The sequence below is a fragment of the Gorilla gorilla genome, chromosome 16 (genome assembly GCF_029281585.2).
Source record: "Gorilla gorilla gorilla isolate KB3781 chromosome 16, NHGRI_mGorGor1-v2.1_pri, whole genome shotgun sequence".
In the NCBI taxonomy this organism is placed as follows: Eukaryota; Metazoa; Chordata; class Mammalia; order Primates; family Hominidae; genus Gorilla; species Gorilla gorilla.
In genome coordinates this window covers 91,663,461-91,688,462 of record NC_073240.2, presented here as the reverse complement: position 1 = coordinate 91,688,462, position 25,002 = coordinate 91,663,461, and the positions used below count along the sequence as shown (strand labels likewise).

General features: G+C 41.9%; 1 protein-coding gene across 1 annotated transcript in view; it reads right to left on the bottom strand.

The window, feature by feature from the left end:
- IQGAP1 (IQ motif containing GTPase activating protein 1) overlaps nt 1–25,002 on the bottom strand; it is a 114,215-nt gene that overhangs the window by 25,576 nt on the left and 63,637 nt on the right. The window contains exons 12-23 of the mRNA XM_019010770.4: nt 23,731–23,894; nt 23,377–23,537; nt 22,110–22,234; nt 20,349–20,512; nt 10,533–10,623; nt 10,187–10,354; nt 9,028–9,170; nt 3,623–3,793; nt 2,837–2,920; nt 2,668–2,739; nt 2,499–2,568; nt 1,939–2,147 (exon numbers count right to left, since the gene is read on the bottom strand). Coding sequence (XP_018866315.2) covers nt 1,939–2,147; nt 2,499–2,568; nt 2,668–2,739; nt 2,837–2,920; nt 3,623–3,793; nt 9,028–9,170; nt 10,187–10,354; nt 10,533–10,623; nt 20,349–20,512; nt 22,110–22,234; nt 23,377–23,537; nt 23,731–23,894 — 1,622 coding nt within the window. The remainder of the gene's footprint in view (nt 1–1,938; nt 2,148–2,498; nt 2,569–2,667; nt 2,740–2,836; nt 2,921–3,622; nt 3,794–9,027; nt 9,171–10,186; nt 10,355–10,532; nt 10,624–20,348; nt 20,513–22,109; nt 22,235–23,376; nt 23,538–23,730; nt 23,895–25,002) is intronic.

Sequence of the window (25,002 nt, the reverse complement as noted above, 5' to 3'; positions counted from 1 at the left end):
AGCTTTCAAAGATGAACCTCTGGGCATTGAGGAAAGGTTTTGTAGCACGTGCAAACTCACATGAAGGTCTACTGCACTGGCAGATTCCCACTGAATATTTAAAAACCACTACACTTTATCCTGTTTTCAGTACACCAGTCAAATCCATTCCTATGTTCCAACAAAGAATCTGAGCCATAAGAATGTCCACTGAATTGGGAAACCAACTTCTAGCAGTCTATTATAAAAATAAGTCTTAAATACAATAAAAGCTACATATATATTGAAACATTAATTGCAATATTATTTATAATAAACGCTTGGAAAACAACCTAAATGTCAAATACTAGGGGAAAAAGAGGTAAATCATAGTATATCTTCTAAAAATCTATTATGCTACTGTTAAAAATAATATTTATGGCTGGGTGCAGTGGCTCACACCTGTAATCCCAGCACTTTGGGAGGCTGAGGCAGGAGGATCACCTGAGCCCAGGAGTTTGAGACCAGCCTGGGCAATACAAAGATACCCTATCTCTTATAAAAATATAATTTGCCAGACGTGGTGGCATGCACCTGTTGTCCTAGCTACTTGAGAGGCTGAAGTGGGAGAATCACTTGAGCCTAGGAGGTCGAGGTTGCAGTGAGTCGTGATCATGCCACTGCACTCCAGCCTGGGGTACAGAGGGAAACTCTGTTTCAAAAAATAAAATAAAAAAAATTATGACTACTTATCATAGGGAAAGAGTCTTATCCTTTAATATGAAGTAAGAATGTAAGATACAAAATGACTGGGGTAGGTGAAATTAGGGGAAGACATTTATCTTCTTTTCTCTATCAAAATTTTGTCAATTAAGTTGTTTTATGTCTTAAATAATTTTTTTTTTTTTTTTTTTTGGAGGTAGAGTTTCATTCACTCTGTCACCCAGTCCGGAGTGCAGTCGTGCAATCTTGGCTCACTGCAACCTCTGCCTCCCAGGTTCAAGCGATTCTTCCACCTCAGCCTCCTGAGTAGCTGAAATTACAGGCATGTACTACCGTGTCCAGCTATTTTTTTTTAATTTTTAGTAGAGACAGGGTTTCACCATGTTGGCCTGGCTGGTCTCAAACTCCTGGCTTCAAGTGATCCACCCTTCTCGGCCTCCCAAAGTGCTGGGATTATAGGTGTGAGCCATCATGCCTGACCTGTCTTACATAACTTTTTTAAAAGCTTATGATGGCCGGGCACAGCGGCTCATGTTTGTAATCCCAGCACTTTGGGAAGCCAAGGTGAGTGGATCAATCACTTGAGGCCAGGAGTTCCAGACCAGCCTGGCCAACATGGTGAAACCCCCATCTCTACTAAAAATGCAAAAAAGCCGGGTGTCGTGGCTCACGCCTGTAATCCCAGCACTTTGGGAGGCTGAGGTGGGTGGATCACCCGAGGTCAGGACTTCAAGACCAGCCTGGCCAACATGGCGAAATGCCATCTCCAGTAAAAATACAAAAATTACCAGGGTGTAGTGGCATGCGCCTGTAATCCCAGCTACTTGGGAGGCTGAGGCAGGAGAATCGCTGAACCTGCGAGGCAGAGGTTGCAGTGAGCCGAGATCACGCCACTGCACTCCAGCCTGAGCAACAAGACGGAAACTCCGTCAGCAAAAAAAAAAAAAAAAAAAAAAAAAGCCAAAAACCAAAAAACATTAGCCAGGTATAGTGTCACGTGCCTGTAATCCCAGATACTTAGGAGGCTGAGGGAGAATTGCTTGAACCTGGGAGGCAGAGGTTGCAGTGAGCTGAGATCACATCGCACTACAACCTGGGCAACAGAGTGAGACTCAGTCAAAAGAAAAAAAAAAAGCTCTTATGGCAGTAGCTGAGAAGAAAGTCAGCCTCCACCCTCCCCACCAGTCAGAAAGGGGAATGCCGGGGTTACAAAGCAGGACGAACCGTTCCAAGGCCCCCGCTGGCACTGGGCCATACCTGCAACGTAATCTTATTTTTCACTAGCAGTCCAATTTTGATATCCATGAGATTGAGGTCATTCTCCAGCTGCTGGTTAGAACGAATGAGGGTGATAACCTCTTCCCGCATCTTCATAAGGTCAAGCTCCTCCTGAAAATCCTGGTCACTTTGGTCCAGCAGGTGGACAAATTTTCGGACCACAACCATAGGAGGATCCTCAGCATTGACTGACAGAAAGTACGCATCAAAGAATGGAGTTAGCAGAAAAAGTACTACGTCTCAGGAAATAGCATTATCTTGAAAAACTAGTCTATTCATACACATTTAATTTTGAGATGTGCTAAGACAACTATCAGGTGCAGTCTTCTGTGTCAGGCTATTGCTATGTTATGATAAAGGTTAATGCAACAAGCCAACAAGACACCTAGCCACATGTTAGCAAAGGGGCTTATGTCACAGGTCACACCCTCTCCCCCAAGCCTTGCCTTCAGGATAACAAAAGAGGTCTGTGGAGAACACCCTGAACTTGGTGGCTCCCAGCCACTGCCTCAACTCTTCACGCGGAGCCAGTTACTCACTGAGAGTCTTGTAGTCATCCCGAGCTTTGTTTGCCCGAATAAAAGCCTGGATTTTGATAATGTCATTTATCTAACGAACAAAAAAGAAGAAGAAATTTCTCTGTTCATCTGTCTACCAAAAATATGGCAAAATTGCTCCTAATGGCCTGTATGATCCAAGGGTGCTTACATGGTCCCGGAAGTACTGCAGGCGATCTCGATAGCGCTTTCGAGCTTGGTGCATCCTTGCCAGGGACTGAATCTGTGGAAAAGGGATCCTGGAAATTAGAAGAGTCCTTCATCTCAACACTTGTTATACCTGTGCCCCTCATGGAGAAACCCTGCTCAGGCTACCATACCTTTACAACTTCATCTTTGTGGGAGCGCAGGTAAGCTAACCGATCTTGATATGCCTTCTTCTGCTTGTATCCTCTCCACTGCGACTGAAACAATCAAATGTTACAGAAGACATATTACTTCCCAAGCATCAATGGAAGTTAAAAAAAAACTTTCATCTTGATACATGATCCAAGTGCAATTTCATGATGAAGTTTTAGGAAGGACCACTTCCAGCAGTGACAGGGGAACAAGGGCACGGGCCATCCCTCCACTGGAAGAACACGATGGCTACATTCTACTTCCCCAACGTCAGCACAGCCCTGCACACCTTTTACAGTGCAGCCATACAGATTCATTTACTGGCTTCTTACAACAAATCAGGTGAGGAAGATAAGATACAATGGGGCATTCCCCTTTTACAGATGGGGACACAGACTTGGAGATTCACCACTGTCTGGCAGCAGTGCAGCCATCATTCCTAACTCAGAATTCTTTCCAGGACATTGTGCTACCTTATCATTGAAGCCAAACCACAGTTGTTTCCCTCAAGGTTCAAATCTTACAGAAAGGTACAGTCTTAGAAGAAGAGAGGAAGAGGTACCCAAGAACTGCCACTGTGCCAGCATTAAACACCTGTAGGCACACTAGTTATATGGTAGTAAAGAGGAGGTACCTGTCAAAGGAAAGAGAAGACTAAGAGTCCAGCACTCAAAAAACACACTCAGACAGTCAATGGTGACAGCTGACCGTTTATTACCCCTGCTCTAGATGCCCGCTTGCTGTCTGTGTGATAGGTTCTGAAATACCTGAATGCAGGTGATGGCAGGGATTTGTTTCTTCAGGAAATTCATCCTGGATCGGAATTCCTGTCGAACTAAGTATCCACGGCAGCGAGCCTGCAGCCTGGTGATCAGGCCTTCATTGGCCAGCCACAGCTGTTCTCGGTTATATGCAGCAGTCACCCCAGAGATAGAACTCTGAAAAAGCAGTGGTCACATTCAAAGACATTCACAGGCAAGAACAGATGCAGGTTTTCACGAAGTATCATCCACAGCACACAAGCTAACACCTCCTGCTTCCTAAGTCTATACTAGATCATTAGCTACACAACAGGAATAAAGCCCTCAGGTCTGTTTTTTAGGACTAGGTTGTTCTCACACACGTCCTCCCACCTAGAAAACATTTCATAAACAAAAACTTGATCTTCTTTTACTTCATATGCCATCTCACTTATCTACCTATCCAACACTGACTAGGCTGGGCACTGTGCTGGCTGATCTGGGGTCACTGCAGACAAGAACAGAGTGACAGGTACCCAACAGGGCTGTGTGCCACGTACCGAGGGACACCTAGAATGTTACAATGCAGGACATCTCAGGGGGGAGAGACCAGAGGTGAGGACTGAAAATTGCTTCTCCAGGCAGATTGCAAATGGTCTTGAAAAGTAGCCTAGAGGGTTTGGACTGTTACTAAAGATACTGGAGAGCCAGGAAACTTTGTCAAGCAAAGGAATAAAACAATCAGATGTTTATTATTTATTTTAGAGACAAGGTTTCGTTCTGTCATCCAGGCTGGAGTGCAGTGGTACAATCTCAGCTCGCTGCAGCCTCAAACTCCTGGGCTCAAGCAATCCTCCCACCTCACCTCCTGAGTAGCTGGGGCTACAAGTGTACCACCACACCTGGCTAATTTTAATTTTTTAAAAAATATTTTTTGTAGAGATGAGTCCTCATTATATTGCCCAGGGTGGAGATTATTTTTAGAAAAACAATACTGTTAGGAAAGCAGCTGACAGATTAGAGTGAGAAGAGACTTCAACCAAGTGGGTGAATTACAATGCTGCTATTGTGATCCAAGTGACAGATGGCCTGGGCTTGAACAAGGGCAGCAGCAGTAAGAATGGTTAGGAACATCTAGTTACTTATCCAACATCTACCTTCTCCTTTCTCCTTGGTACCAGAGCCTCAATTTTTTTTTTTTTTTTCTGGGCAACACTATATGCACTTAAAAGACTCCACGAGTGGCCAGGCGTGGTGGCTCACGCCTGTAATCCCAGCACTTTGGGAGGCTGAGGTGGGTGGATCACCTGAGGTCAGGAGTTCGAGACCAGCCTGACCAACATGGAGAAACCCCATCTCTACTAAAAATACAAAAATTAGCCAGGCGTGGTGGCACATGCCTGTAATCCCAGCTACTGGGGAGGCTGAGGCAGGAGAATCGCTTGAACCTGGGAGGCGGAAGTTGTGGTGAGCCAAGATCGCGCATTTGCATTCCAGCCTGGGCAACAAGAGCAAAACTCCGCCTCAAAAAAAAAAAAAAAGACTTCGTGAGGTAGAGCGAGGTCATGCACTGTGAGCAGTAGTAGTATGGCAAGACCTTTGAGAAAGCTCCTTGAGAGAAACAGACAGCTGACAGTACACCTTTTGTGCTCTCCTTCCCCTTCTTCCTACTTCCTGCTTGGACTGCTAACTTGATGGTCAAAGCTCCAAACTGTCATTATAGGTGACAAGGTGACCTTGAGAATGGAAGCCACATGCTAAGAATGACAGAGCACAAAGATGAAGGATCCTGGGACAGATGATACCATGAAGCCACATTTTCCCTGGACTGCTGAACTGCAGAATCATTTCATGTGAGATAAAAATACAACCTTATATGCTATTGCAGCCTCTGGTTTTTTCCTGTTAAACTGTGTTTGAGGTGTCTGCTGGACTTCTGGACTGCAAAAGGAAGGGCAAAAACCTGCTGGTGGGGAAAAGGGCTAACGCCTGGAGGTACAGATTTAGGAGTCACAAGCACAAGGGTAAGGGCTGGAGCCACAGGCTTGAAAGAGATCACTCAGGAAGAATGTGTAGGAGAAGGCGGCCAATGGACTCTTCGTATAATTCAAGCAGAGGTCGAGAAAGGAAGGTAGCAAGAGAGATTAAGAAGGAACATTCACAAGTAGGAAAATTAGAAGAGAGTTGTATGTGAGAAGCCAAAGGAATTGAGGGTTTGAGGAAGAGACTTTTGACAAGTCAGATATGATGAGTGCTCAGAATTGAATTTGGCAATTAAAAGGTTATTGATGAATTCTAAGATAAGAATTTTACTAATTAAAAGCTGGACAGGAAACCACACTGCTGTGAGCCAAGAAGTGGATGGTAACAGAGAGTGAATTAGTGACGAGTAGACTAACTTACAAGGCCCTTAGCAAGAGTATGAATGTAGGTGAGGCCAGATCAGGGAAATTCCATGGGCTTTAAAAAAATTTTGTATTATTATTTTTTCAAAGATGTGGGAAATAAAGATGCTTAAGTATGTAGGCTGCTACTTAAAATACAGTCCTTGGGCCAGCAGCATCAACATCACCTGAAAGCTTGTCAGAAACGTAGATTTTTCTCAGACCTCGCACTAGAATCAGAGCCTTCATTTTAACAAGATCCCAGGTGATTCAGACAGACATTAAATCCTGACAAGCACTGGAGGAAAAGCACAAAAAGTACAAGGTCTGCAAGGAACTGGGAGAGGATGAAATCAAGCAGTAAGATCAATAATGAGCTTTGGAAAGGATAGCTGTTTCCTCCAGAGAGAAAATGAAGAAGGAATCAGTGAAAATCCAAGTAAGTTCAAAGTACAGAGCGGTGAGTAGAGTGGGAGGATCTATATGTGATCGCCACTATTGTTGGCAGGGGAGGTAAGAGGTCAGGTCACATGCTGAAAATGAGGTAGCATCCCTTCCCTGTTTAAATTCTTAGGTCCATATATGCAAAACACTATTCAAACATGAGTGTTTCTGTGGAGGTTAATAAGATTCTCAAAGGTGTCCCTGAACTAACAAGAGCTAAAAATCACTCTGCTAGAAGTTGTACCCTGAATTCCTTAGCACAGCACATTAGGCCCTCAAGCTTCAACCTGGGCCTTTTGTCCTGCCACTCCTACCACGTGCCAGGTAATACACCATTCGTCTCTCCTTCAGTGGTCCATGTCCTTTCAGTACTCTGTGCTTTTTCCTTTTCTATTTTCTCTCCTACTTCCTTTTTATAATTTCAGCAAGCTCATCCTTAACTTTCCCTTTCTGTCTAGAACAGCCTTTTCTTTTTTTCCTCGGCTGCTAAAATATTATCTATGCTATGTTACTCCACGACAAAATGAAAAATTCCCTTAAGACTTCCCTTATTGTGCTGTGATTAGAGCACCACTTCTCTCTGCCTTACATTACAGTACTCAGTTTTGTGTCTGCTGTTTTCACAACACTGTGAAACAATGGAAGGTAGAGACTCTCTGATACATATTTCTATCTTCTCAATGCCCAGAACAGAGTTCAATGAATTTAAATTTCATCACCTGTGAAATCATTAGCAACGAAGATGAAACACTGGAAGGGTAAGAGACTGTAACCCCCCATATAAAGAGAACTTTAACCACAAGGTAGAAATCACCCATCTGATGTTAACTCCTAAATAAAGGGACTATTTCACTTTTTCCACAGGTATATTTTTGACTTGTTCCACACAGGATTTGGGAAATATTGCCAAAGGGAAGTAAATGACCTTTTGAAAATCTTCTACTGTCGTTTTTCTCTAGGAATCCTGAATGTCTATTAGTAATATGTCTAATGACCTACAGGAGCTTACTGAGCATATATTCCTCCCCTTTAACATTCATTAAACAACTCTGGTTTAAGTAACATGAGTGCAGCACCAAGTTAAAACTTAAAAGTCCTCAATAGTCCATCAATGACAATGTAACTTCCCCTTCGAGAAATTACTGCAAACTTAGCAGCTCACCTTAAAAACTACTAGGGGGCATAGACAAGCACAAATGTCACTAAAATTCGAATCCAAGTACATTAAATTCTGAATGAATACCAAGTTCTTTGGGAGCTTCAAAGGAAGATGAAGGGGGTAAGGAAAGGAAATTTTAAAAAGATTCATAGAGGAGGTGACTTGAGATGGGTGTGCTTGGAGGACTGAATTTTTAAATTAAATATTCCTTTTTTTGAGACAGGGTCTTGCTCTGTTGCCCAGGCTGGAGTGCACTGCTGTGATCATGGCTCGTTACAGCCTTGACCTCCCGGGCTCAAGTGATCCTTTCGCCTCATCCTCCCAAGTAGCTGGAATCACAGACACACACTGCTATGCCCAGCTAATTTTTGTATTTTTTGCAGAGATGAGGTTTCACCATGTTGCCCAGGCTTGTCTTGAACTCCTGGGCTCAAGCAGTCTTTTTGCCTTGGCCTCTCAAAGTGCTGGGATTACAGGTGTAAGCCACCATGCCCAGCCTGAATTTTTTTCTTTTATGATACCAACAATCAGTACAAAGGGAAGGATAGAATTTTGACAGATATAGACGACAGGGGAGAGACATCTCATGACAGCAGAGACTTTGTTTGGTTCATGACTATATCCCCATTCCTTAGAAGAGTACCTGCTACATTTGAGGTATTCAACAAATAACTGTTGAATGGGCTCGGTGTGCTGGCTCACGCCTGTAATCCCAGTACTTTGGGAGGCTGAGGCGGGTGGACCACTTGAGGCCAGGAGTTCAAGACCAGCCTGGCCAACAGGGCAAAACCTCGTCTCTACTAAAATTACAAAATTAGCCAGGTGTGGTGCATGCCTGTAATCCCAGGTATTCGGGAGACTGAGGCAGAAGAATCGCTTGAACCCAGGGAGGTGGAGGTTGCAGTGAGCCGAGACTGCACCACTGTACTCCAGCCTAGGTGACACAGTGAGACTCTGTTTCAAAAAAAAACAAAAAACAAACAAACAAAAACTGTTGAATGGAACAGCATAAGCAAAGACATAAAGACACAGAAGATGAAAAAGTACTTTAAAAGCTCTACGAAAATGCTAACTTTATTTGAAAGTGCAGGTTGTAGCTAATATAATTTGTGGAACAGTTAGAAGAGAGACTGAAAATATAAACTGGGAGAGATTAAAATAGTTGCATTTAATGGAGTCAGCAACTTTTCATTTTTCTTTTATAGATCATCTAACTTTTCTTAGCATATGGTTTATATCACTTAATTCTATAATTCAGATGTTTTACAAATTCAGGCCTCAGTCACTCCCCCAACTACTACAAAAAAATTACCGCAAAACAGCTCATTACATAACCTCAATTTTAGTCTAGGGCTTCTGACCACATGCCTTGTTCCTCTTAATTAATATTATAGCTTGAAAACACTTTCTCTCAGCTTCTTCTTATGTGAAGAAAGGTGACCTACCTGGATCTCCTCCCGAGAAAGCTGCATAGAATTTTGCACAAAATTTGGGGGTTCATCCCATCCTCCTTCCTGGGTCTCCAGATTGTGGTAATAATAATATCCACCTTTTACCCAGTGCTTCACCCACTTGCTGTTATTATCTCCTGGCAGAAAATAAAGGAAAGATAGAAGACATCCAGAGCCACACTCCCCAGCTGTACATCCAGAACTGCAGGATTATTACAGTTAGTCTCACAGTCTAAATGAAGACCACTCCAAAAGCTGCTCCTTGGATCTGTGAGAGTAAAGGGGCATGCTAAGCTCCCATTAAATTATGACTTTGTAATGACTAATTTAGCTCATTTATGTCTATAAGAAGAAAATACCTATGAAGTCCAATTATGGAATTAACCATGATTAACTTTGTTCACTCCAAAGCCAAAGTTTAAGGCCTGTCTTAAAAAATGTGCAACCATTCAGCCTCTCCAGTTTTTCAATTTATTATTATTATTATTATTTTCAGACAGAGTCTTGCTCTGTTGCCCAGGCTGGAGTGCAGTGGCATGATCTTGGCTCACGGCAGCCTCTGCCTCCCGGGTTCAGGCGATTCTCCGGCCTCAGCCTCCCGGGTAGCTGGGACTACAGGCACACGCCACCACGCTCAGCTAATTTTTGTATTTTTAGTAGAGACAGGGTTTTACCATGTTGGCCAGGCTAGTCTTGAACTCCTGACCTCAGGCGATCTGCCTGCCTCAGCCTCCCAAAGTGCTGTGATTACAGGCGTGCGCCACCGCACCCGGCCCAGTTTTTTAATTTTTAAAAGTCCATAAAATGGGGTAAGAAATCTTATTTCTTTCCCTCTTTTTACAGACAAACTACTTTTAATTGCCTATAGGCTTAATAAGAGCTACTGCTACTCTGTGAAAGATAAACAGTTAAATATTTTAATCTTTCCCACATTCTCAGAAAATTGGCCTTATTAACACAGCTGTCCACAAAGGGGGGGGGGGGGGATGGATATTTTCAAAAATAGGGATTTTATCTCCTTTAAAATGAGCCTAAGTACTGTACATCTATGCCAAAAGGTCTTTCCCTATAGCTTATCCCTTTCCTCTACATCTGTCCCCTCATATACTCAAGGGTTAGCTTCAGGGCACATATGTATTATCCCAGAACTCACCTACTGCCAGTTTTTTCTTCTTGGCTTCAGCAAGGTCACTCTGGTAAGTTTCACCACATTCAGGGATGACTCCATATAAGCCAACATCAGGGGAACGAAGGGCACTCAGTGTTTTGCCAACATCACCACTTTCTACTGCCTCATTAATGGCAAAGATTCCTAAGGCAACTATTTCGGGAAAGAATTGTTACCAGAATAGTTTAGAGAGTGTCTAAATTCACATACTGCTTCACCTAACTATATCTACTGGCAAATTGTTCCCCCATACCTATCTTGGTCAAGCTGTATGGAGCACCTTGTCATCCCCAGCCTCCACCAAAACAGAAATAAAACAGGTGATACATACACTTCTGTGCTTCTTGGGTGTCTTTGTTGGACTGCCAGATTCCACCTTGAATTTCATCCAACCATAACACAGCTGACTCATCCTGGATTTCCTACATATCATTAAAAGCAAAATATTAAAGTCATGAAATCGGGGTACATGTAACATACATGTGAAGAAGGGGGCTTCCTAGACTCAATTAAATATGGAAGAACAGGCTTAAAAAATATGAGACACGTGGGTTAGTCAAATGGAAGAAGTAGGCATCAAAAAACTGGTAAAAAGTTGGGTGCAGTGACTCACACCTGTAATCCAACACTTTGGGGGGGCTGAGGCAGAAGGAATGCTTGAGCCCAGGAGCTCGAGACCAGCCTGGGCAACATAGTGAGACCCCGTCTCTCTAAAAACAAACAAACAAACAAAAATAACTTGGCCAGGCATGGTGGTGCACGCCTATAGTCCCAGCTACTAGGGAGGCTGAGGCAGGATTGCTTGAGCCCAGGAGGTTAGGCTGCAGTGAGCCGTGTTCTTACCACTGCACTCCAGCCAGGAGTATAGACCGGTCTCCAAAAACAAACAAACTGGTAAAGGTCATAAGATAAAGGAAATGGCTCACATGTAGGTGAAGATTATATAAAGATGAATTTAAGTGGTTCAGGAAGTTGTGAACAGCTAGAAGGGGCAAGAGGCCCAGACAGACTGGGAAGGGGTCCAGAGACTTTAACAGGGTGACAAGGGCCAGGGTATATATATGAATATGCAGTACTTATTTGAAAGCCTCCTTTGCCAACAATGTTCAGAGGAAGTTAACGTTCTCTATGACTACTAATGTTTTTAAGACTGTCAAGTCTTACTTTAACCAGAATCTTTGACTTGACTTATCACATTTAAAGCCAGAAGTCACTACAGGCAATCTACATTTCTCACCAGCTGATATCCTAAAACTTGAATGTTAAATCAGTTGCTGGGAACTTAAAAGCAAATTTTCACACAGAAATATAATGAATGTTGTGATTACTTTCCTTAGTACAGCTAACAAAAGCCTCACAGCATAGTCTGAGTTGACTATTGTAGATAGAGATGATGTATGATGTAGTGGAGGTGACTTACTTTCCTCTTCCTAAATTCGTTAAGACAAGTTTCTTTTTTAAAGGCGCTTGTTGGTGACCATTTGCTCTGAACGGCATTTTAAACAGAATTAGATTAGTAGAAATACCTTCCTCTAGTATCTTCCAATTTTTTTTTTTTTTTTTTGAGACAGAGTCTCGCTCTGTCACTCAGACTGGAGTGCAGTGGTGTGACCTCGGCTCACTGCAAGCTCTGCCTTCCAGGTTCACGCCATTCTCCTGCCTCGGCCTCCCGAGTAGCTGGGACTACGTGCACCCGCCACCACGCCCAGCTAATTTTTTGTATTTTTTTAGTAGAGACGGGGTTTCACCATGTTAGCCAAGATGTTCTCAATCTCCTGACCTTGTGATCTGCACGTCTCGGCCTCCCATAGTGCTGGGATTACAGGCGTGAGCCACTGCGCCTGGCCGTATCTTCCAATTTTCAAGAATGTGGCTGCCATATTCCAATTTGGGGAAGTAGCTTATGGATTAGCCCCAGGTAGTCACTACTGTTACTGAGAGTTAGCACAATAGGATTCTACTTCTACCTACTCTCAGTGTGAGAGTCAGAATCAGAAACCACTGCTGATACCCCGTTAGATTTCCATGGTCATACTGAGGTTTTGTAGGTTTCAATGATCTCAAAAGAGTGGGGGTTCTTTGTTAAGATGCCTGTAAGGTCTTTACAGAAAGCATCAATTCAGCAGATTACTGGGGCACTCTTCTCTAGAAAAGACAAGGCACTTCAGGTTTTAAAGTGGCCAGGTTGTGAGAGTCATGTTTGTGGTGATCTAGGCAGACCCAACAAAATTAACATACTCCTGAGGCTTGAGCTAACAGCAGTTGGTATAAATAGCAGCTCAAAAATTCATTTAGATTGCTTGATGTGAATATAATTTGCCAAGGCATGAATGAGGCAGAATAAAGAACTTAGTAAATCACCATAACTATGTGCCCAAATGAGGCAGGGTCTGAGCTTTGAGGCAAAGTGAAACGTTTCACTGCCCAACAGTTGAAGTCACAAAACCTTAGGGAAGGCTTGGCTTTCCTCCTGTTTTATTAGAGAAAGACACAACATTTCACTCCATATAGTGAAGCAGCCACAATCCCTGCAATTTATAAAGAGTGCAGGTGACAGGATAAGGCCAAAGGAAAGCATCTGAAATTGAAAGCAGTGATTTCTCTTAAATGCAGTCTTTTAGAAAGATAATTTAACCTAATTATGGTAGGTGCTGGCCTTACAATTCTAAGAGGCACTGTCCCAATTTTAAGAAGCTCACAGTCTTGGGAAAGGGAAAGAATAAACAGATAAATAGAATGCAAGAACAAATAAATTACTTAAAAGCTGCAGAACCTAGTACCTTCCTACCACTAGTCGCTTTCTATTACTGAAAATAGAAAATGACCACACACAATCCCCTAGAGTCCTAAGAATAACTACTGGAAATACTAGACAATAGTTCCAATGTGAGACAATACAATGAGTCAGCTGCAGGCTTGTGACAACTTAAATTGTGAAGTCATAAGCGAGAGGGCTGATGGTCTAGTCTCCAAGAGAAGCAGCATAAAAATCCTTTTATCATAAAAACAGAAGCATTTCCACAGAATCAAGCCATTTTTGGTTCACTTCTGGGATAATCATACAACAGATATCTGAGCAGAATCTGCTGTAAGCAAAGATGTGAGACTTAGCACAACCTCCCTTGCACTGAGAAAGGCAGAACCTTTCTAAGCATTCAGAATTCTTTCTTCCCTGCCCCAAGCAGATTAAAGTAAAACCTTTCATACATACTCCTTAAGAAATAAGCAATAGATCAATAGTATGAAAGGCAAGAAAAAGTGAATGGATGGGTGTCTCAGGTGTTTCAGGGAAACATTAATACAGAAAAGCCCCTCACCAGAATGAAGAAGGAAAGAGAGACAGCATACACTACCTCATCCCAGTGTAAGAAGAAAGAACAGGTTCTTTCTGCTCCAATTAGACTGAATAAAATGACAAAACCCAAATCCTTCTGGTAAAATTTGTTTTAAAGAGATCACCTAAGATTAACTCAAATCACTGAGCAGAGTGTTAAGACCCAGGCTAGATATTATGGAGAGAAATAGATTTGCTGTAAAAATGCTATCTAAGATATATTCAAGTACAGCTCCCTAACAACTCTGACACTTAGAAACACACTGATTGCATTTCAGAAGAGGTAAAGAGATAGGGACCAGAAGTCAGAATTTAAAAAAAGAGTGGGCAATGATTGGAGGTAGAAGAGGTGAAGAAGCCACAAACACAGGAAAAGGGGGAAGAGGTAAAGGAATGACTATGTTATGTACATGTATATATGGAAAGCACACACTCACACACCCCTCTAAAGGGCACTTCTCATCACTCAAAACTTTTTAAAAAGACTTTACTTACTATGTGGCTTGGTTTGCATGTGTGATGATAGACCCAATATTACATATATAAATATATAACCACATATATACCACATACACACATAAACACACATACACAAATCTGTACAACACGTTTATCAACTACACAACATAAGCACTGATCAATCAGGATGGAGCAGAGTCCTTATGGTCACTGCTGGTTTAGTTGCCATATAGTGGGATTTCAATTAGAGTTGGGGAGTGATGGCACAGATATGGGAGGGTTGGGACAGTAACAAGGTACCAAACAAAATAAAAGAATTTCAATGTCCTAACAACTGGTACAGCTGTGCTGGTGTGAACCAGCTGATTACTAGCTACATGTATATAAGCATGTGTGCATAAGTGCATATACACACATGGAGGTCAGAGAGAGATTTAAGTCATTCTTTTTTTTTTGAGACAGAGTCTCGCTCTGTCACCCAGGCTGGAGTGCAGTGGCCCGATCTTGGCTCACTGCAAGCTCCACCTCCTGGGTTCATGCCATTCTCCTGCCTCAGCCTCCCGAGTAGCTGGGACTAAAGGCGCAGGCGCCTACCACCATGCAGGGCTAATTTTTTTTTCTTTTTTTTTTTTTTTTTTTTGTATTTTTAGTAGAGATGGGGTTTCACTGTGTTAGCCAAGATGGTCTTGATCTCCTGACCTCGTGATCCACCTGCCTCGGCCTCCCAAAGTACAAAGATTACAGGTGTAAGCCACCGCACCCAGCCGATTTAAGTCATTCTTATTCTTTCTTCCTTTTTGAGATGCAGCCTCGCTGTCACCCAGGCTGGAGTGCAGTGGTATGATCTCAGCTTACTGCAACCTCCTACTCCCGGGTTCAAGCAATCCTCCTGCCTCAGCCTCCTGAGTAGCTGGGACTACAGGGGTGTACACCACACCTGTATTTTTAGTAGAGATGGAGTTTCGCCATGTCAGCCAGGCTGGTCTCAAACTCCTGACCTCAAGTGATCCGCCTGCCTTGACCTCCCAAAGTGCCGGGATTATAGGCATAAGCCACCACATACGGCCTAAGTCGTTCATATTCTTAATTATAAAATGAGTTCCTAAGGAGCCCTGATATCCATGCCTTGCATTCAGACTGTACTACTTATGACTAGTAATCCACTTTTATCAAGAGTCCCACAAACACTAAATTTAATGAAGAGAGACGTGACATTAGTGAAAATGGTAAAGACCTCTGAAAATCCTCTCCACCATGAAAAACAAACAAACAAAAAACATTGGTACACTGGCAAACAATCACCAGCATCAGCTTTTCTTTTTTTGAGACGGAGTTTCACTCTTGTCACCCAAGCTGGAATGCAGTGGCGCTCATTGCAACCTCCACCTCCTGGGTTCAAGTGATTCTCCTGCCTCAGCCTCCCGGGTAGCTGCGATTACAGATGCCTGCCACCACGCCTGGCTAATTTTTTGTATTTTTAGTAGAGATGGGGTTTTACCATGTTGGCCAGGCTGGTCTCGAACTCCTGACCACAGGTGATCTGCCCACCTGGGACTTCCAAAGTGCTGGGATTACAGGAATGAGGCACTGCGCCCAGCCCTTTTTTTTTTTTTTAAAAGACAGGGTCTTGCTTTGTCACTCAGGCTGGAGTGCAGTGGTGCAATCTTGGCTCACCGCAACCTCAGCCCTCTAGGCCCAAGTGATCCTTCCATCTCAACATCCCAAGTGCCTGGGACCACAGGTACACACCATCATGTCCAGCTAATATATTTATTTTTTGTAAAGACGGGGTTTTACCATCTTGCCCAGCCTGGTCTCAAATTCCTGGGCTCAAACTATCCACCCGCCTCGGCATCCCAACGTGCGGGGATTACAAGCATGAGCCACTGCACCCGGCCAGTTTTTTCAATACGGTAGAAATTAACCAAAGGCTTGCAGAAATTGGAGAGCGCATTCAAGAAAAACAGCTGAAACTCAGTAAGAACAGTGAGTTCTGTGGTGCTTTAAACTCCCCTATTCCAATCTGCCCCTCCTACCATCCCTTCAAAGCCCCATTCCCAAAGAACTGTCATTAGCTGACCTGTTCAGAGGTCACACTTGCAAGGCTGTCTTTATTTGACCTGACCAAAAGCTCATCCAGTGCAAACAGCCTTTTCTCCAAAAGCAATTGTCAAAAACATTAAGGATAACAGTTTAGGCAAACAAGAGACTAACTAAAAACCTTATAAGGAAGAGCTGGAGAATGAGATGTTCATGGAGAGCTCTGACAACCTGACATATTCCTGGATGGGATCTAGGAGGCCACAGTGCATGTGTGGGCTGTGCACATGCTCAGAAAAGATCTGATAAAGCTCTTGTTTAGCATATCGTCAAGAAATATAAAATGGGCAACCAGCGGCCCTCAGGGCTGCTCTGTCTATGGAGAAGCCATTCTTTTATTCCTTTACTTTCTTAATAAACTTGCTTCCACTTCACTCTACGGACTCTCCCTGAATTCTTTCTTGTGTGAGATCCAAGAACCATCTCTTGGGGTCTGGATCGTCCGGGACCCCTTTCCTACACAGTACTGCAGCTCAAAACAAAACAAAACAAAAAATATCCCCCACACAAAAAACTCCGGACCATGTGGCCTCACTGGTGACTTGTACCAAATGTTTAAAGAACTAGCTAATCCTTTACAAACTCTTTGAAAATATAAAAGGAACACTTCAAGTCATGAGGCCAGTATTACTGTGATACCAAAACCAAACACAAAGATATCAGAAGAAAATAAAACTACAGACCAAATTTAAATTAAGATCTTTTGCTCGCTAAATTTGTAACTCAGTGATAAATATTTTTAAAAACACTCCCAAATGGCTGATGGAGACTTAGATGCTCAGGTGATGCCAAAAACAAAAAACAAAACAAAACAAAACAAAAAAACTCAAACCAAAAACAAACAAAAAACAATTCCACCCAATGTGTAGTTCACCCAGCTGGGCCTGGCAATGTTAAGCAATTTTTCCTTTAACTCCCCCGACTTCCTCCGCCTTTGATGAAGTCTGAAAAGTTATTCCACAGCAAAGGAAATGCTTCAAATCTATAGTCATATCCTCAAAAAGTTTAACTCCGATGACCCAAACAAAACGCACACACAGCCTTTTGAATTATTTACACTTTATCTATTCCTGACTTGATAGACATACTGTTTTTTTTCCACTGTGGCTATCAGGAATAATGCTACTATGAAGATAAAGTTGTTAAAGTAATTGTAACATAAACTCATCTTTTAAAATGTTTGTCTTACCTGCTACCTAGTTTGCTGAGGAAATTGACAAGGTTTATGCCTCTTTTTATGCTGTTGCTGTCTAGGAAGTTGCCTTGTATGTAGTAGGCCTTCAAATAATTGTTGATTAAAGCATAATTAATAACATCTGTTTTCTAATTGTGATTGATCTCCTTTTCAGTGCTTACTAAGTAACAACAACTGGATAGAACCATAGCCTTCAGAAGACTCTTGAAGTGAGGCAGCAAGCGGAAGGGCTAAAAGAAATTTTTAATTCTGAGTAGCCAGACGTATAAAAACAGACCAAGGCTTTAGTGTATTGGAGCTTTTTGCACACTGACACTCGTGTGGGCTCTGTAAGTTTTGGTGAAGGGTAGAGGAGTGGGTAATTTTATACGTTGGTAATATGATGTTGACTGATCTCCTTTGATTACATTGCCATGGCAGTAGTTGACATTACCATGTCCTAATCATGTAAATGTAGTATCTGATAGATACTACCAGGTTTCATTTAAGAGACATAATTATGCAGAATGTCACTTGATGCTGTGGAGAGGGTTGAATCACAACTGCTATTTCATAGCCAGGAAATTGAGATCAACTGATTTTACTTACTCGGATAAGAAGCAGTTGGCTCTAGGGAAGCTAGAAATGGAAGTCTCTGTCTTTGATTCATTTTATTGGATTAGTGTTTCCCAAACTTGGCTGGTCATCAGAACAATGAAAAAGTCATTTTTAAAATACAGATTCCTAAGCTTAAAGTCTAATTCTACTGATTCAGAATCTCTAATGTGTCAGGCTGCAATGATTCTATGTATGCTAGCGGTAGTAATGTTTGTTTTTGCTGCTAAGAAAGTCCAAAGGGAGCCTTATATCTGACTGTCAGAGGAGTGGGTTTTCGGAGAATAAGCTAGGTCGGCTTCCATATCTAAAAAGGGAAGTAGATTGAAGATACAACTTATATAGCTGTCACTCATGCTAAGTGTCTATCAAATCACGAATAAAGTGCAAATAATTCATATGTCATCAACTCATGAATGGATAAATAAAATGTGGTAAAGTGGAAATAATCCATGTGTCATCAACTCATAAATAAATAAATAAAATGTGGTACAGTCATACAATGGAATATTATTCAGCAACAAAAAGAAATGAAGTGCTGCTGCTACAGCTTGGATAAACTAAGCTAAAAGAAGCCAGTCACAAACGACCATACATTGCATAACTCCATTTATATGAAATGTTCAGAATAGACAAACCCATAGACAAACCAGCAGTCTAATGGTTGCCCAGGGCTGGGGGAGATTAAGGGAAAATGAGTGACTACTAATGGGTACTGAGTTTCTCTTGGGGTGATGAAATGTTCAAAAATTGACTGTGGTGATGACTGCACAATTCTATCAACGTACTAAAGTCCACTGACGCTGAATTATATGATACGTGAATTACGTTTCAATTAAGTTGTCACAAAAAACCTTCATGACATTATCTATTAAAGCTTCATATATGTGTTCCCTATGGCCATAACTCCTCTCCAAAATGTATACCTAACAGAAATGCACATATATGTTTTTAACCAAAATTAAAAATTCATAGAAGCACTATTTACAGGCCATGGGCGGTGGCTCATGCCTGTAATTCCCAACACTTGGGGAGACTGAGGCAGGCAGATCACTTGAGGTCAGGAGTTCAAGACCAAACTGGCCAACATTGTGAAACCCCATCTCTACAAAAAATACAAAAAAAAAAAAAAAATTTTAGCCGGGCATGGTGGCTCTCGCCTGTAATCCTAGGTACTGGGGAGGCAGAGGCAGGAGAATTGCTTGAACCTGGGAGGCAGAAGTTGCAGTGAGCTGAGATTGTGTCATTGCACTCTAGCCTGGGTGACAGAGCAAGACTCCGTCTCAAAAAAAAAACAAAGAAGCCCTATTTACAACAGTCTGAAAAAACAAACAAAACAACAAAAAACTTCACCAATAATACATAACCACACAATGAAATACTACACAACGAGAATGAGCAAAGGATGGCTCCATGCAACCACATGGATGCATATCATTAACATTATTTAGGGGAACAGAAGCCAGATACAAAAGAGCACATAAGGTATGATCCCACTTAAATATAGCTCAAAAGTGGACGGAAATGAACTGTGGTGTTATTAATAGAAATCAGAATAGTCCTTACCACCAAATGGAGGGTGGCTAAGGGTGGAAGGGGATACGAGGAAGGTCTCTGTGGTGCTGGTAATGGGTTCTACAATCTCACTGCCAAATACACAGGTGTGCCTCCTTTTGAAAATTTATGCAATTGCATACCCATCTACCTTGTTCATTTTTCTGGATCATATATATATATATTTTTTTCTGGATCATATATATGTATATATACGTATATATATATACACATATATATACACACACATATATATACGTATATATATACACACACACACACATATACGTATATATATATATACACACACACACATATATATATATATGTTTTTTTTTTTGAGACGGAGTCTCACTCTGTCCCCCAGACTGGAGTGCAGTGGCGCAATCTCGGCTCACTGCAACCTCCACCTCTCAGGCTCAAGTAATTCCTGTGCCTCAGCCTATCAAGTAGCTGGGATTACAGGAATGCACCACCACGCCCAGCTAATTTTTGTATTTTTTTTTTTTTTTTTTAGTAGAGATGAGGTTTCACCATGTTGGCCAGGCTGGTCTTGAACTCCTGGCCTCAAGTGATCTGCCTGCCTTGGCCTCTCAAAGTGCTGTGGGATTACAAGGCGTGAGCCACCGCGCCCAGCCCTGGATCTTATATTTCAGTAAAGAATTTACTGAAAGACACAAAAGACTGTCAACAACAAACAAAAGAACAAAAACCCAAATGTGTAAAACAGCATGAGCTCCTAGAAGGTGGAGCCTATGTCTCTCACATTTTTGTGTCCCTCCAGTGCTTTGAATCTAAGGGTGCCCAGAAGGCATTCGCTGAATGAATCAAGGAAGATATTCCTACCTCTATCTTTGTTCTAGGAGGGCTGAGGTGCTCTGAACATAAAGAACAATTCCGATGCCACTCACCTGGGCTTTCTCTCTCTTCGCTCTAATCAGCGTGTCTTGGTAATGCTGGGCCACTTCTGCAAGGACTCCCTCAAGTTTAGCTGCAGGAATCTGTAGGGCCTGCAGAGTCTTTTGGGCATCACCTTCATCCAGGGCTTCATTAATTAAACCAATGGCTAAAATCCCTAAATATAAAGAGACAGAAGGTTTTTTTTTCTAATTAAGGAAGTATATAAACAAATCAATCATGGAACATGCTAACTAATCATAAATCCACCTAAGAGTAATCATGATTCAAACTGCAACTTACCATCCGTTAAGCAGCACTGTTTTAATTTTTTAATTAGTATTTATTTCAACTAAACTCGCTTGTACTCATATTCCTATTGAAAGCTCAAGTCCTTTTGTTTCATTTTTAATTGCTCTAACTTAAAAGCGATGAGGATTTTTATGAAATCGGCCTTACTGTATAGCTTTCAGGTACACTGGAATGTGTAATCAAAAACATTCTTGAGTCACAAAGGATTCACGAAGAGTCTTAAAAAGGTTCAAGGGTTCTTAAAAAGTCATCTAATTCAACACTTTTATAGAAGAAATAACAAGGCTTAGCAATCTCTTCTCCAAGATTACACAGCAAACAAATGGCAGAAGAAAGATCCAAGCACAGGGCTCCCTAATGCGAAGCAAGGCTCTTCCCACTAAGTCAGTTGAATATTTCTCCCAGGAAATACAAATTAAAATTAGAAACGTTCACTCCCCAGGTATCTTAGGCAGCTGTACTGCTTTTGTAAGGACTCTGCTGTATAATAAAAAGTCTGGCTGGTCTTTGTCTCTTGGGGAGCGTCTAAAACCCTTGGGATATCCTGAGTGATAGGTATGTTTCTGTGATTCACGGTGGGCCTCTCCGCCCACACCTGAATTTACGCCAACCAATGACTCCTGGTTGGCCTCTTGAGAGTTTAAGGATGGAGGCTGGCCATGCTGGAAAGATCAACCACTGAGGTTTAGAGTCATGTGATACCAGCCTGGCCTCCCATTCTCCAGGGAGCAGAGGCCAAATGAAAATTGAGTTTAATCGCAAAGCCAATACTATCAATCACGCATATGTAATGAACCCAAATAAAAACTCTGGACACCCAAAACTCAGGTGAGTTTCCCTGGTTGGTGATACACATCAATGTGCCAGGAGAGTGACACATCCTGAGAACACAGAAACTTCATATTGGGGACTCTCACAGATATTGCCTGATGATTCTCTTCTTTCAGCTGATCCTGATTTACATATTTTGTAATAAAGTTTTAATCGTAAGTCTAGCATTTTCTTGAGTTCTGTGAGTCATTCTAGCAAATTATTAAACCTGAGCGGGTAGAAGGATCCTCCAAATTTGCAGCCAGTTGTTCAGAAGTACAGTGGCCTGGGAACCCTGCAGCTTTCAGCTTATGTCTGAAGTGAGAGGAGTCTTGTGGAGGACCATGCCTACAACCTGTGCAATTTGACCTAATTCCATGTAGTGTCAGGACTACTTGTTATAACAGCATTTAAAAATAACAGATCATGTTCAATTCACCTCCTCCAAAATTTAGTTCTTATTGGACATATACCTAATTATAGCAATTGCCTGGTGTTCTCAAAACAACATCCAACTTTAGCTTTTTGTGTTATATAGATATTTTCAATCTCTCACCCGAAAATCCTTCTAGGAGTAGTATTTTGAACCACTTCATGGAATCACATCATCATTAATGGTGACATTATTTGGGGAGGACAGGAAGATAACTCACTCTCATGTTCCTCTTGCACCACCAGGTTCACATGGTCCACGCAAGCTTGGATATCATTCCATGTAATGAATTCATTATTCTCTGCATGTGCCTGAGCCTTCAGTTTCATCAACTCATCGAGATACCTGCCCCAGACCCCCAAGTAAAAAGAGCATTAAGCACAGCATGTTTAAATATTCAAGGAACAAAGATTGCTAGGGTATCACAACCATTTGATATATTCTCAAGGCCAGTTTTGGAACTGCATAGTTACTTTAAACAAAGTGCAAAAATGCAACAGAAATCACTTATTCTCAATATCCTGTTACATATTCTAAATTCCATGTTAAGACTAACTCTAGAATTAAAGGCAGCAGTTCAAGCAATTCCTCCATAGACAAGAAAAAAAGGCTACACATGAGCTAATAAATGCAGGAGGAATGACAGAGCAACAAATCATCATTCAGCAACTTTTACTGAAGGTACTGATTTAGGAAAGATTATCAATTGGGTTAAAAATATCAGGTGAATGCTTAATGGAAAACTAGATATTTTGACGGTGCAAAAGAGATGATGTTCTAGTGATGAGGGAAAAACGTAAATACACAATGGAAGTATAAGTGGTCTCCCTAATCCAGATATCAATCTTAGTATCTCTAATGGTGGGATGGTGGGAAAAGTGGGTTTTATATGCCTATTGACACGAGGCAATATGAAATACACATCATCAAAAATGTTGAACTGAATCGTGACAAGCCTAGAGATTTAATTTCCAATTTACAGGAATAAGGCAAATATGAGAAAGCAATTGGAAGTATCCATAAAATAGGCAATTGGTCCCATCCCTTTAACAAGTCAGTCTCATGAAGAAAGGGACAATTCTAGATTAAAAGATACTCAAGGGACACAACAGACAGATATAATACATGTTCCTAGGCTAGATCTTGTTTTCAACAAAACAGCTATAAAGGACAGTTTGGGAACAACTGAAGAAGAATGAAAATGAACTAGCTAGGGTTAGATGATATTTAAAAAGTATTATTTAACTTTGTCAGAGATAGTGTTATTTTGACTATGTAACATATTTCAATAAGCCTACTTATATATTTAGGAACGGAATGTCATATTTTTCAGCATAACAAAGAATTAAATGAATCAAAGTAGAACCAAACAAAAGTATGACCATGATAAAGTAATAATGCCTGCAAAGAAAATCGGAGCACTGACATACAAAAGACAGGGTTAACAGCTATGTAATGGATTTATTCGCTTCACTCTGGACACCCACCTCTGACAGTTTTCTTCCTCAATATTGGTAAGACCAGTAACTGAACTGCTCAACTGCTTCCACACTGTATTCACATCTCCTGATTCCAATGCCCTGTTGATCAGGGCCACCGATGACAACATCTCCACTGCGACAGAGAGCTCTGGGTGGGTGAGATTATGCTGTACAGAAAGGGACAGAAGGGACAACAGTGAGGAAAGACATTCTCCAAGACCCAGGGAGTAATAAGTTTAATAAAACCGTAAGAAAACCAAGTTTATGCAAAAAAGTTCTACCTAACCACAGGAAGAAGTGGGTATTACACTCACGTCCACCCAACTTTGCTCACAAACAGGACAGGTTTAGTGAACTCACTTCAGGACTTTGTCGCTGCAGGGTAGCCAGCTCCTTCTGATAGAGATCGGCGGCAAATGGATACACCTGGGGCAGCTGGGCTTCGGGATTCATCAGTTCCAAAACAGTCTTCTCAGCAACACCCTTCTGGATTGCAGCATTAATCAGTGCTACTGCTGCCAATCCTGTGTAAAAAACAGGAGTCAGAAATGCAGTGGGCTTAGAGAGCCCTCAGGGGAAGAAGGTGCCAATCTTCACGGGAAAAAAATCACATTCTGTGGCTATCAGCCATGAAGTTTGAAGTGAACTTTCGTCTTTAAAAAAGCAGCCTCCTTTGTATGAACAAGGGTGAACTGTACGGTATGTGAACCATGTCTCAATAAAGATGTTTTCTTCAAAAAGCAGCCTCCTAACTGTTCTCCTCATCCCTATTTTCTTCCCGTTCAATTCATCCTATATGCTACCACTACTTCCCACCTAAACCACCTCTTCCTTCTCCTACTGCCTGGCTTCTTAAGCTACCATTCAAAGCTTTCTACAATCTTTCCACCCCTTGATCTTACACAACTTAGCCCAAAACATTTACAAAATTTGTATTCTAACCACCATTCCTCAAAGACATCTTTCACTACCTGTACTTCGGCTCCCACCTCCTTTTTCCCTCATTGTTCTGCACTAGGAACGTTCTTTTCTCACCTCTTTCACCATCCAAATCTTAGCAATCCTTTAAGTCTCACCTCCTCCAGATATTTCCCTAACAAATCATGAAGTGTGTGCGAGCCAAAGTGAGGCTATATTAACTCCAGTTCTACCTTTAAAACTGGAGTAACTTGGCCAGGCACGGTGGCTCACGCTTGTAATCCCAGCACTTTGGGAGGCCAAGGCAGGTGGATCACGAGGTCAGGAGATCGAGACCATCCTGGTCAACACGGTGAAACCCCGTCTCTACTAAAAATACAAAAATTAGCTAGGTGTGGTGGCACGTGCCTGTAATCCCAGCTCCTCGGGAGGCTGAGAGAGGAGAATCGCTTGAACCAGGGAGTCAGAGGTTGCAGTGAGCTGAAATTGTGCCACTGCACTCCAGCCTGGCAACAGAGTGAGACTCCGTCTCAAAAAAAAAAAAAAAAGGGCACACAGACCAACAGAACACCATAGAGAACTCAGAAACAAAGCCACACATTTACAGCCATGAGGAGAACATTTTTTGACAAAGGCACCAAGAACACACATCAGGGAAAAGACAGTGCTATGGTTTGGATTGGTTTATTTGTCCCTACCAAATCTCACATTGAA